An 11,909-nucleotide genomic window follows, 5' to 3' on the forward strand; every position below is an offset into this window, starting at 1 on the left:
GGGACATCCAAGGGCTGCAGACTCACCCCCCTGTTCTGGAGGTCCACCCCACTCTGGCATTGAGTGACTCTCAAGGTCACAATTTCAGTCACACTTGCCCTCAGGCTCAGCTTCTCTGCTCCAGCGTGGAGTCTCCCATGGCCTACACGTGGGTATCCACTCCACCATTGAACTTCCATGGGCTGCAGGGACCTCCTTTGCCTTCTCCTACTCCACGCAGTTGAATTGGGTGTCTGAGATTCTCTGTCTTCCCCCTCCTTCCTCCTGGCAACAAAGCTCTCTCTTTGTTTAGACTGATGATCGTCTTTTGTTCAGGTCAACGGCCTCTCCTCCAGGTTCTCTCCACCTTCTTCTTTTCAGGACAGTCTTTCCCCTCACAAATATGGATTCACAGAGGTGTTTCTCTAGTGCTTATTGGCTCAACCTGAGCTGGGGGGGTACACCTTGGAGCCAGGCTTCTCACAAGGTAGCCCCTTCTCTCACTACCAAAAATACCCCCTCACACACAACCCAACACAAGGACCAAGCATTATTAGACATTTGACTGGTGATACTATTCCCCGTTACAAGTGTAGAGGGATTTGCATCCAAAACAAATCTAAGAAAGTGGAATCTTTATTTGCGTTGTTTACCGTTAGTTCTGTTTATATCTCTGTGTGAATGCTGTGGCTTATTTGTCGTTTCATCGCTTGAAACTTTTAATATCTCGGTGTTGAGAAAATATAATGCTCAGTGCCTTTAGCATTGAGTCTGACAAACTGACTGTCAGAGATACGGAAATAAATGATGTTTAATAATATTAGGAATAAAAATCCTTGGGACAAAAGATACTCAGTGGAGTAAATTGGATAAGGACTGGCTGGACGCTTTAACCTAGCTTCATCTTTTGTGTTATTTGTGAATAATGAAATTTCATCAAAGTTTCAGGAAGTGGTGGTGACCCTTATCGCAGTGGAAAGGATGCCCTGGAAGGGGCTCCTCAGTGCTACTGGAGGCAGGAAGCTGGGAGAGAGTTTGTTACTTTAGATCAAATATTACTAATGCTGAAAAATGTGTGAAAAAGTTCGTAGAACTCAGAATTATTTACTAGAAAGAAAAAAAAGTCGCACTCAGGGTAAAGTTGCAGATCTCAGAGTACTTAATTGAAACAAGTTGTGGAAAAGATTACTGTCGTATGATTTGCAAAAAATCCAGAATGAAAAAGCAGAAAGACTCTCAGTTTCTCTTAGTTACATACACTGAAATTAAGTCAAAATAAAAAACCTAATGCATGGCACATAAAGACTGTGTGCATAGGAGAATGCAGCTTTGCTGGTACAGCAGGACCGAAGGAGAAGAAAAGGGTCTGTGTGTGTGCACGCACATGTGTGGGCACTGAGGGGGTTTGTTCAGCTTTAGAAGACCTTTGTGCCCTGGCAGCCTTCAGACAGCTGAGCACTGGGCGAGTCTCCTACCTTAATTAAGAATAGTTTGATTGCGCATGTCACTTCTCCCATTGCCTCTGCAGTTCTGAGGGGCTTCTAACCTGTTGAGGTGCTGCTGTGATTGCCCCTGTGTGGAGTAGCAGCGTGGGGGAGCTGCTGTGATTGACCCTGCATGGGGCATCTAGGGTACAGGCTCTGTCTGGCAGCTTTACTCTCAACCTGAGGTAGGAGCAGGGTTGAAGCAAGCGGTGGTTTTCTTAGCATATAAATTTCTCTATTTTTCTCTTTTTATAACTGTCCGCAAATGTAGGAGTTTGCAGGGTGCTTCCTCTTATTGGTGTTTCACGCCACTTTGAAATGGGAACTGTTACCTTGGTCCAAAAGCAGAGATAAATCTGGGCCCTGGCAACACAAACCTGTTGCTGCATGCTCTGTGATTGAAGTCTGCTACCAAGGGGCTTGGTCAGAGGTTGTTGTTCTATGAATGGCTTTTTTTAGCTTGCAGACATACGTACACAAGAAGTAAGAGTGCAGCCGTTTTGGCTTTCGACTCAGGGAGGGTGGTGAGGAGAAAGGATGTAATGGGTTTTGAGAGAAAGACAGATGTTCAGTTGCAAGCATTTTTTCTACAACTTCCTATTTTGATTTGCATTAGAGGCGGGGGCTAGATATATTTATGGTTTAATGAGACACTCTTGCCTTAATAGCAGAATATTATTCACAGGAAGAAATGAGTTATTGCTGGTTTTCTTCTCCTTTCTGTTCAGTTACTGTGGATACAGCATGTAAGTTTTAGGCATACTTCCCCCTCAAGCAGTACACACAGCTTCCAGTTGTTATGCTGAAGCTGCTGAAGGAAAGAGGTTAAAGGAGCACAGTTTTTAAAGAGAGATTTGTTTGCTGCTTGAATTCCTACGGATACAATGAGCTTTCGCGGGAGATTCAGAAGGGAGCCCAGTGAACTGCGGAGGAAGAGAAGGACCGTTAGGCGAGTGAATCAAGGAGAAATTCACAGATTAAGCTGCGTGAGTATGCACCCCTTCTTTCATCTCTTCTACAAAATTGCTAAGAAATTACAGGTTAAATGGTCTTCAGACTACACGTAGGAGAGAGTAAGATTTATTCCTTGGTGTGTATGTAGGATTTACTCTGAGTCTGGTGAATCTGTGTGATGGCTTACTGAACACTGAAGAATGATTACTGAATCCTGAGACTGAAGCACAGGGAGTTCAGGAATTTACAGAACTCAGGGGCATTAGGAAAACTGTTGTAGCCTCATGTCATCGATCAGATGTGTACTGATAGCAGCATTGTGTGATGGTCTTTCTGGTGCCTGGTAACATGGGCTTTGTAGTTCAGTGAAAATCCCTAATTCTGCTTCTGGAGTAGAAAGTTACTCTGTGCTATTTCAGATCTCACAATCTGATATAGGTAATTTGTGCCTCTTGAGGCCAGGAGGAGGAGGAGAAAGCCATTGTCCTCCTGTGGTGCAGGGAGCAAAGGGAGAAGGCTCCAAAGCCCTTGGTGGAAAGCTGCAGTGAGATCTGCCCTGTGAGGTAGATGGCAGCTTTGCCAGTGATGGCTTTGAGCCAGAACTGCACCTCCTGAAGCTCTGCTGCGTGACACTGGGCAGCTCACGTTAATGGTGTTGTGCCTAAGCTTTCCTGACTGAAATTGAAACTGCAGACAATTTTAGGTGAAACGCTTAGAGCCTTGTGTTGGGAAGTCTTAGACAAGTACTGGTTTTCAGTGTATTCTCTTAACCTGAGAGATTACTGTAGATGTCAGTCAAACACTTGATGGCTTCCCCAAGAATGATTTACAGACAATGGATCCTTTTCTTCACGGCAAGAGGAGTTTGGTTTTCTTCTGTAGTTTTGTATATCCAAGTACAAGCTTTGTTTGCCTGTGCATGCTGGAGGCTCTTTCGAGGCTATTCTGTGTGTCCAGTGTAACAAAAATCAGTGATAATACATTGAAGAAGATTCTTCTCATTAACTTTTTTAAATAGGAAGGAAAATAACTGTGCAGTTGTAACACTTGGTCACAGATTCATAGCCTGTGGTTCATCTAGTAGATTGGGTTTTGCTTGTGATTAGCTGCTGTTATGGATAGATATTTTATATGGAAATGTATCTTTTTGACAAGGCTAACTTACAGTGTAGTTCCTGCTACCCTGAACTATTGGTGTATAGTCGAAGATACCAAGTTTAAGCTTGATGGATTTTTGTCATTATTGTACAAATCCCGACTGTATGTGAATAGTGCTCACCAGAAGTGTTTGAAGCCCTACAGGAAAATATGGCTGGACCGGAACAGTAGCAATGAATCAGTAGCTTGCCCACAGATAGAGAGGAATATATTTGTTTATTCTTGCCTGTATCCTCAGATAACAGAAGCTGAGAGTATCTTAAATTTAGTGGTGCTAAAGAACCTTTAAATGGCTGTGATTTCTAAGAGTCAATAAAATGTATCATACTCTGACCTAAAATTTAGAGTGCTTGTAACCATGTGCCTGTTGCCTTTAATTGGAAAAAGTTAACATGCCTTTTTCATCAGAGGCTTGTGGTTCACACTGCACTTCCCATGAAGTGGCTGGCTGCTGTAATGTCAGGGATATAACTGGGGTTTTCAGGGGAATCTGTTTGTTCTCATTTCTGTTCTTTTCAGACATAAGATAGACTAAGGTGGAGTCACTGTCATGTTATTCTGTGAGTGTATGTTGCAGTAGTTTGTTTAGCCCTTAGGAAATGTGGGCACACTTGGCTTTACTTCTGTGGCTTGTGACCTGTCTTTCTACCCAATATTTCATAATTGGAGCATGTAAAATCTTTGGCCTATGGGCACTTTTTACTATCAACCGGGAGCCCATCTCTCCTTCATGCATCAGTCCTCTGCACCCCCGATGCTGCCAATTTCCAAGTGGTGTTAGCTCCCACTGCAGCTGTAAAGGCTTTTGTATATGGGGACTTTATTCAAAGAGTGCATTTCTTAATATACTACATTTAGACTTGTATTTTCTGTAGATGGACTTGCATTACTTGCTGGAAACTCCTTCTTTTGTAAGGCTAATTATGATCTGATTAGTTTTAATTGATCGTAGGTTGCTGATTGAGCTCAGTGTCGTTTACTAGATTTTACTCTCATTTATGTTCTGTGTGTGTAAATGACTGATTGATTGGGAGGGTGGTTGATGTCAAGGAAACGATTATAATTTTAACATCATTGTGAGAGCTGAGTTTTATAATGGTTATGTATAGATGATACTAATTTTTACAGATAAAGCCTCTGTGGAAATAGTTATTTACTCAGATATGTAACAATAAAAAAAAATAAAATCTGTAACTCATTAAAAGATAAGTAACCGTAGCATAGGTAGAAAAAGGGAGATATTCACTGAGTAAAACGAAGCGGAACAGCATATATGAGATTTGCCCTACAGGACAGTGACTTATTGCTAAGTATTCTGTAGAAGTCAAATGGTATTTTTGAGAAGTTTATTTAGAGCTAATGCAAACGTTTTTGTCAGTTGTTTTTGCTTCAGGGGCTTCTAAAGTGCTTGAGACCCTTTCAAAAAGCTGTTTGCTCAGTCTACAGGTCTAGGACTTCATACATCTGAATTTTAGTGTTTAAGTGAAAAGGGGCAGTGTACTTTGCTTATGCACTATGTTGCAGCTTCATCATCAGACTTACAATAGTGATCAGTCTTTAGCATCAGAGCATGATCTAATAAACAGCCATTAGAATTTTCCCTTCAGTCCTTAAAAAAGGTATCCTGTGTACTCTAAAAACGAAGTCTACTGAAAAGAAACGTTTATTTTCAAAGTAAATAAAAACATTTAAAGACAATTCTGTGCTGTGGACGGTGTTTTGTAAAATATGCCCCTGTTTTAGCAGCAGGTTTGTGCTAGTTGAGCCTGGTGGAGGAGCGGATGAGCTGGGAGCACCTGGTATGTCCTCCCTTCTGTCCTTCCACTGAACCTGTGCACAGATGACTGTGGGTAGATCACTCCATCTCCCTTATTCTTCCAGTTTACACAAACTGAAGGGACTGGTTTTGGCTGATCTTGTTGCTATAACCAGTTCTATTATTGCTGTGTAGATGCTGTGGGTGTCAGAGCTGGGTTTCTACCTTTGCTATCAGGGTCATCTGAGTGCCATTTAAGGCAAAAATTGGGAGTATCTTTAATGTAAATTTTCCCTAGACTGCAATAGCTCTTTCCGTGTATGTGATGTTATATATATATATATGTGTGTGTGTGTGTGTGTGTGTATACACAGATAGAGTCAGAAGTGCTGTTTACAGAAACTTTGTACTGGAAGCTTAAAAGCTTTGGTCAAATCCGCGATGTGCAGGTTGCAGGATGGTTTTGTTAACATTCCTGTTTGCAATCATGAATCTGCCCACCTGAGGCCATGCTGGAAAAAGCAGAGTGTTTACAGAATAGTTGAAGGAGACTCACTGCAGCATCCCCTTTATGGTGCCCAGGGCAGGACAATTCACTTCTTCCCTGGGGTGAAGTAATGGCTAATGAGGCAAGTGGCCGGGAGAAGCATTCCAGCTCTGGGTCACAGGTCCTCTCCACTCCCCCACAGCTCCAGTCCCTTTTTGCCAGTCCCCTCCCAGGACATCCTACCTGTCTGTTCAGATGTCTATATGAAGATGAGTGGATCACATCTTTGGCTTTTGCTTAGTTTCTTTATGAATAGGTTCAGCATGGAAGCTTTAAAGAAAACCTTTTGTTGCTATAACTGCACTTTTCTTTTCTGGCTAAGGTCAAGTAAGGGGAGTGAAGTGGCTGAGTGTTGGTAGGTGAGAGGTCTGTCTAAATTAAACTTAAAAAAACCCCAACTTTAGAATACTTTACAAGACTTTCTTGTTTTTTTCCCCTGAAATGACCTGTGGGCAAATATTTAGTCTAGGCTTCAGAAGTACTCACTATTTAGAAGCTGTCATTTTTTACATTTCCAATTACATTAAATACGTGAACTGTAATTTAAAAACTTAGCAGTTTCTTTAGAGGTCTTGTTGTCAGTGTCATGATAATGCCCATTTTAGTAATTTTCTGATTAAATGAAATTTATCATCTCCTTCCTAAAAAGGGTTTCCAGCTACTGCATAAACACAGAGGATAAGTAAGTTGTTTTCTGTTACCTTGAATATTTTGCAGACTACATTGGTAGTTGTATCTGATGTCTAAAATGGCAAGTGCTAGTCGTTGAATATGCTCATGTGTATACCTTCCAGATTCAGAAAGCACCGCAGCAGGGCTACAATGCCAGGTGTATAATCATGGTTGAAAAACAGAATTCAGAAAACACTTATGACTGAGTCAAGTGTAGCATGAAGCTTCCCTCCTCTTCCCCCAGCACGGATGTATTGCTGAACCAACAGTCCTATGTGGCTTGCATGTTTTAACCATGAGTGAGATAGTTTTACAAGGCCTAATGCTTTCAAAATTCATAATGAAAGCAACGATAATTGCTAACTTGAGAAATAGAAAAAGTAGGTCACTCCCAGTTGCCTGAGAACAGATCTATGTGGTTTGAGCAGTCTCAACTCTGGTTGCTCGTTGGTCAGCTTGCTGGAGAAGTTACGTGTCTATGTGCCACTGAAGCCTCTGATGGCTGCAGCTGGCTGATCAGTTAAAATGAAAATGGTCTGAATTAGCTCATCCAGATGAGACATGTTCCCATTTTTCAGATATTTAACACACTGAATTCTTACAGTAACTTTTAAAGCTGGAAAATATGCAAGGTAGACCTTTATGGATTTTGATCCACAAAACAATGGTAATTTCCAGTGTAAGCAATTAGGATTCATCCCATCCCAGCTGTAATCGTACAGACTAAGTCTCATTTAGTCAAGAAAATCCCTTATTGGTGTCAATCAGAATTTTCTTTGAATAAAGAGGCTTTAATGAAAGAAAATTACTTTTCACTTTCTTTATTCCCAGCAGGATCTTCCACAGGTTTCCCTGCTTTTACACTGCTTAAGCTGGTAGGAAGTACAGCATTTTGGAAACTTATTTCTGAATCGCTAGGAATTTGGGGACTTGAGTCTTTTTGTAATTCTTCACAATTTTCTCTGTACCAGAATCTTGTGGGAACTGGCAATCCCCTTAATGAAATTTATTGGCATGGTGGATTCACTGCTGACACTAAAGAATGTATCAGTTGTGCTGTGCAGCCCTGGAAGACTAGCTGGATTATTTCCAAGTGCAGTTCTACAAGGTTTGCTGAAACACATGACAAATTAAACGTTTTGGACCTGACAAGTAGATGTGTTTTGGGGTGGAAGGGAGAGAGTGTCACAGAAAATTTTCTCTGTACAACTAATTTTAATAAATGTATTGACTGTGGATCACATAATGAGCCAAATGTAGCCTTTGTATCATGTCCAGAGAGTTTGTTGACTGTAAATAGATACATACCAGGCCAAGCAATCATAAAAATTGCGAGTTCTAAAATAAAAGGAGGGACATCTGCCTGCTGGTTCTGGCTGTGCTTCCCTGTCCTTTCCCCAAGTACCTTTTGCAGACCCTGAATTTCTTCCTCTGTGCTTGAAATGTAAAACTTACTTTCCTCAAAGAAAATCCATAACACGATGTGGAGTGTGTTGGGAGCAGAGAGAGGGCAGGCTGGCGGAGAGAGAGGAGCATTTTGAGTTGATGAGACCCATCACTCCCAGCTCAGCTGCTTGCACCATAAGCCCTGCGTGGCTGCGCTGTCTCTCCTCACTGGGTACAAATGCTGCCATGGGACTCGCTGCCAGGAGCGCGTTGCGTCGTCTGGCAGCTCACCCATGATCTCGGCTGGGGCGGGGGGAAAGGTGCACCAATGCAGATATTCTTCCATGGAAATCATGCCAGGCATCAAACTGCTGCACTGCCTAATGGTGAAGAGAGATGTACATTGGTCCTACAAAAAGGCAAAACTTTTGGTGGCTCCATAAAAAGCAAATGGTTTTCTAGCCTCAGCTTCAGCCCCTTGAATATTCAGGTAGCTGTGGCCAGCCCACCTCAGAGCTGCTGGGCAGTCTGTAGCACTAGCATGTCTGAAGACAGGGTTAAATTCAGCCTTATGCTACACCTCCTCTAAAAATCAGGGAGTCCCAACTGTTCTTTAGATTCAGTTTGGACAGGCTTGGCAAATAAATATTTAATTTAAATTGGCCTGCCTTGGTGGAATAAAATTAACTACATATATTAACTATATTTAAAAAAAAAAACTGAAGTCATGTATTATGCCAGAGACAGTATTTAACTGGGGAAAGGAAAGGAAGAACAAGAAGTGTGAGAAGCACTTCACATTGATGTCATCCCAGAAAGTAATTTCATTTGCTGTTGTGAGTTGCAATAGGATTGGGCTTGATTAATAGTATCCTTGAGAAGTCTATAGAAAATGAAGGAAGGTGATGCTGTTATTTCAGGAAGTGGCCTTTTCTCTTGTCAGTCTGCCCATTTCAGTATTTCAAATGTATACTAAAATGAATTGTAATTTTAGACAAACTATAGCTTGGATGAAATATAAAATCATAGTCCTGCTTGATCTTGACCAATCTGGCCATCACAATTCTTTTGAATCTTTTTATGAACGTGCCGTGGATCCTCCTGTCACAAAGATATTTTAGTCCAGGTAACTGAAATCCATCAGTTTAAATTCTTTCTGTGTATCTGTTTCTTTAGTTTTCTTCTTCCTGGCATGGGGAAGAGAAGAAATTCATTTAAACATCTGTATTAAATTCAATAAATTTTCGATACTCAAGATTTGGTGTCTGGCAATAATACATCACTAAAGCATTAGAAAATTGTAGCATTTCTTCTGGTTTATTTTTAGAATGGGGAAGTGCTTGGGATGACTGTCCAGAGACTCTTGGTCTCAGTTACATCATTTCCTCCTTTAGTGAGTGTTCGCAGAAATACAACCTCAGGAGGATGATATATAAGTAGTTTTATCCTATAATTATGAAGATGGGTACTAGCATCAATGCACAATGTCTGTGCAGCTGGAGGCAAGCCAGGTACCATATCTGTTTCTGTAAAATCATTTGCGTGGATGTTTTTTGTCATTGTTACTGGGGAAAAGTAATGCTTTTGTACCCAGACCAGATGATGATGGTGATCAAGCTGTACGTCACTAGTGGAATCTGGGCTGTTTTACCCGTGTGAAATCAAGTAGTGATTATCCCTCTGTAGGCGCCAGCGCTCATTAAAGATCTCTTCACTGTTCAAAAAGAGTTTGGAAAAGTTGGCTCAACAATGTACAGAAGTACACTCCACAACACTGTCAGGGTGTGAAGTAAATGGTACTGCTGTGATTGATGCAGCAGGTGAGGAGTCTGAGAGTGCCTTTTTACTAGATGTATTCACAACCATTTCAGTACAACTAAATGTAATTCATTACTCACTTGAGAGAGAGAATATAAAAAGCATTATAAAAATCCAAGCCAACATAATTTGATCTTGGCACAGATTGCTGAATTGGTCTGTTTCCAAAAAGAACAGACAAGTTAAATTGAGAATAGGCAGCACTATGGTTATTAAATTAGCTTTAAATCAGCCCTACTCATTTACAAATCTCTGCTAGTGCTTGCAGGGAGAAATTCGCTAATCTCAACATCGCTGCTGCTGTCTGCCTGTGATGAGAAAACTGAGCAGTCATTCCACGCCTTCTAGAGATAAACTGCTAACTAAACGGGCTGCCACTTCCCATCACAAATGGAATACTAAGCATTGCAGTGCTAAGCTTTGCCAAATCCAGAGGACTGGCTCTGCAAAGGATGGGGTCATTGTCCCCACTGCATAGTCTTGAGGTTTGTAAGAACATGCAGAATTGATAGAGAGAGGCATCATGTTTATTATACCATCATGCTTGATGTTGGCAGGGAATGGACTAGATTATCTCCACAGTTGGTGTATTGATGAGGGTGGGCTGTTACTCACATCTCTGATTTATGGGAGTTGGCATATACATTACTGCATTTTATACAGGATTTTGCTGTAATGCCATGGAAGGAAGAATGGCATTTGTCATGGCATCAATAGAAAAGCATCACCGTAAATACTGAAGTGCTTCACTGAAAAGTTCTGCAGTGATTTTGGTAATGTCACATCTACTTACATTTAGTTACATTTTGGATGGGTAAACTTTCTGGTAAGACTTTTCTGTTAACATCTGTTAAAATGTTTCCATCATAACATACACTTTGTGGCAATGAGAGCAAGAGAATTAGTGCTGTGGGAACAGTGATGTTCATATGCACACTGTGTTTCTCTGCTTCAGGGTTTTCTCGGGTTGCATTCTTGTCTCACGTAAATGACCTTGCAGCTATCAAGGAGAAGTTTTCCCCTGGAGTGTTTCAGACAGCTCTCAGGAGTGGCTTTCTGACTGCTGCCAGTTTCCGCAGAGAAAAGAGAAGCCAATGTGACATAGCTTACCCTGCCTCCAGCTGTATCTGAACATCTGTGTGACATTAATTTTGAAGGAGATGTATCTATGCTCACCCCAACCTCGAAGGGATTTCCAGGGGGAAGAAGGAATACCTCTTCATTCTGCCAGCCCCAGCAAAAAGGGTAGTTTCCATAGGCGTAGAGAACCTGCAAATGCTGCACATTTTTATGTGATTCCCCCATATTTCTAGAGAAGTCCCAAGATTTGTGGGATTTCCCAGCTCTTTCTACATCTGAGACTTTAATAGGAAGGTGGCTACTTGTGTCATTTGCTTACTTGATGTTTTTTAAGAGATTTTGAAAGCTAACTTTCATGACATTTCCAAGGAGCATCTGACCTAGATTAGTACTGTGTTGACACATCTCAGGTTTTGAAGAGTGGACATTTATCGTTTCAATGACATGCGTGACTTACTACAAGTTGAGATTGTTGCAAAACCTTTAGCCTAACAGTATCTGCTCTAGGAAGGGAGGGTTCTCAGTGCCATCAATGTCACAAACTTGCTACAGAAAACACACATGTTTTAGTGAAACCGCTACACAGGAAAAATGCCTGAATGAAACTCGTGTAACTCATAAATGTCAGTGCACTTATGTTTTCACTCTGTGTTTTCTTGTAAGTAGTTGCTATAAGGTTTCCTACTGAAGGGTAGCAGTTACACTTCTTCCAATTTGCTTTCTGCTAAACTTGGACCAAGAGAACTTTGTTCAGACCTAGGCATTGTTCCCAAAGTGAGCACAGGTGTTAAACTCAGTGTGCACTGGTGTTTTCATGTTTTAATTCCTTGAAACTTATGTCTATATAGGAATATCTAATAACTAGATACAATGGTAGATTTAATGAAGGAGAGTCTAAAACTTGGGGCTAAGGGATACTGCGCTGACTCAGCGTAATTTGAAAGGAAGCGAGAGGGAGCTGTGCATGGTGAGATGGTTGGATGAGCCCGTTACGTTCCTGTCGGGAACCGCTATCGGTAAACGAAAGACTGAAACCTCACTAAAGAATACAGCTGGTACTCAACCCAAGCATTTC

General features: G+C 41.3%; 1 protein-coding gene across 1 annotated transcript in view; it reads left to right on the plus strand.

The window, feature by feature from the left end:
- Positions 1–2,347: 2,347 nt before the first annotated feature.
- Positions 2,348–11,909, plus strand: part of LOC104532563 (dedicator of cytokinesis protein 10) — a gene marked incomplete at its 3' end in the record, with an annotated part of 64,409 nt that continues 54,847 nt past the window's right edge. The window contains exon 1 of the mRNA XM_010177802.1: positions 2,348–2,449. Within this exon, the coding sequence (XP_010176104.1) occupies positions 2,348–2,449 (102 nt within the window). The remainder of the gene's footprint in view (positions 2,450–11,909) is intronic.

The sequence above is a fragment of the Antrostomus carolinensis genome, unplaced genomic scaffold (genome assembly GCF_000700745.2).
Source record: "Antrostomus carolinensis isolate BGI_N321 unplaced genomic scaffold, ASM70074v2 scaffold14591, whole genome shotgun sequence".
Taxonomy (NCBI): Eukaryota; Metazoa; Chordata; class Aves; order Caprimulgiformes; family Caprimulgidae; genus Antrostomus; species Antrostomus carolinensis.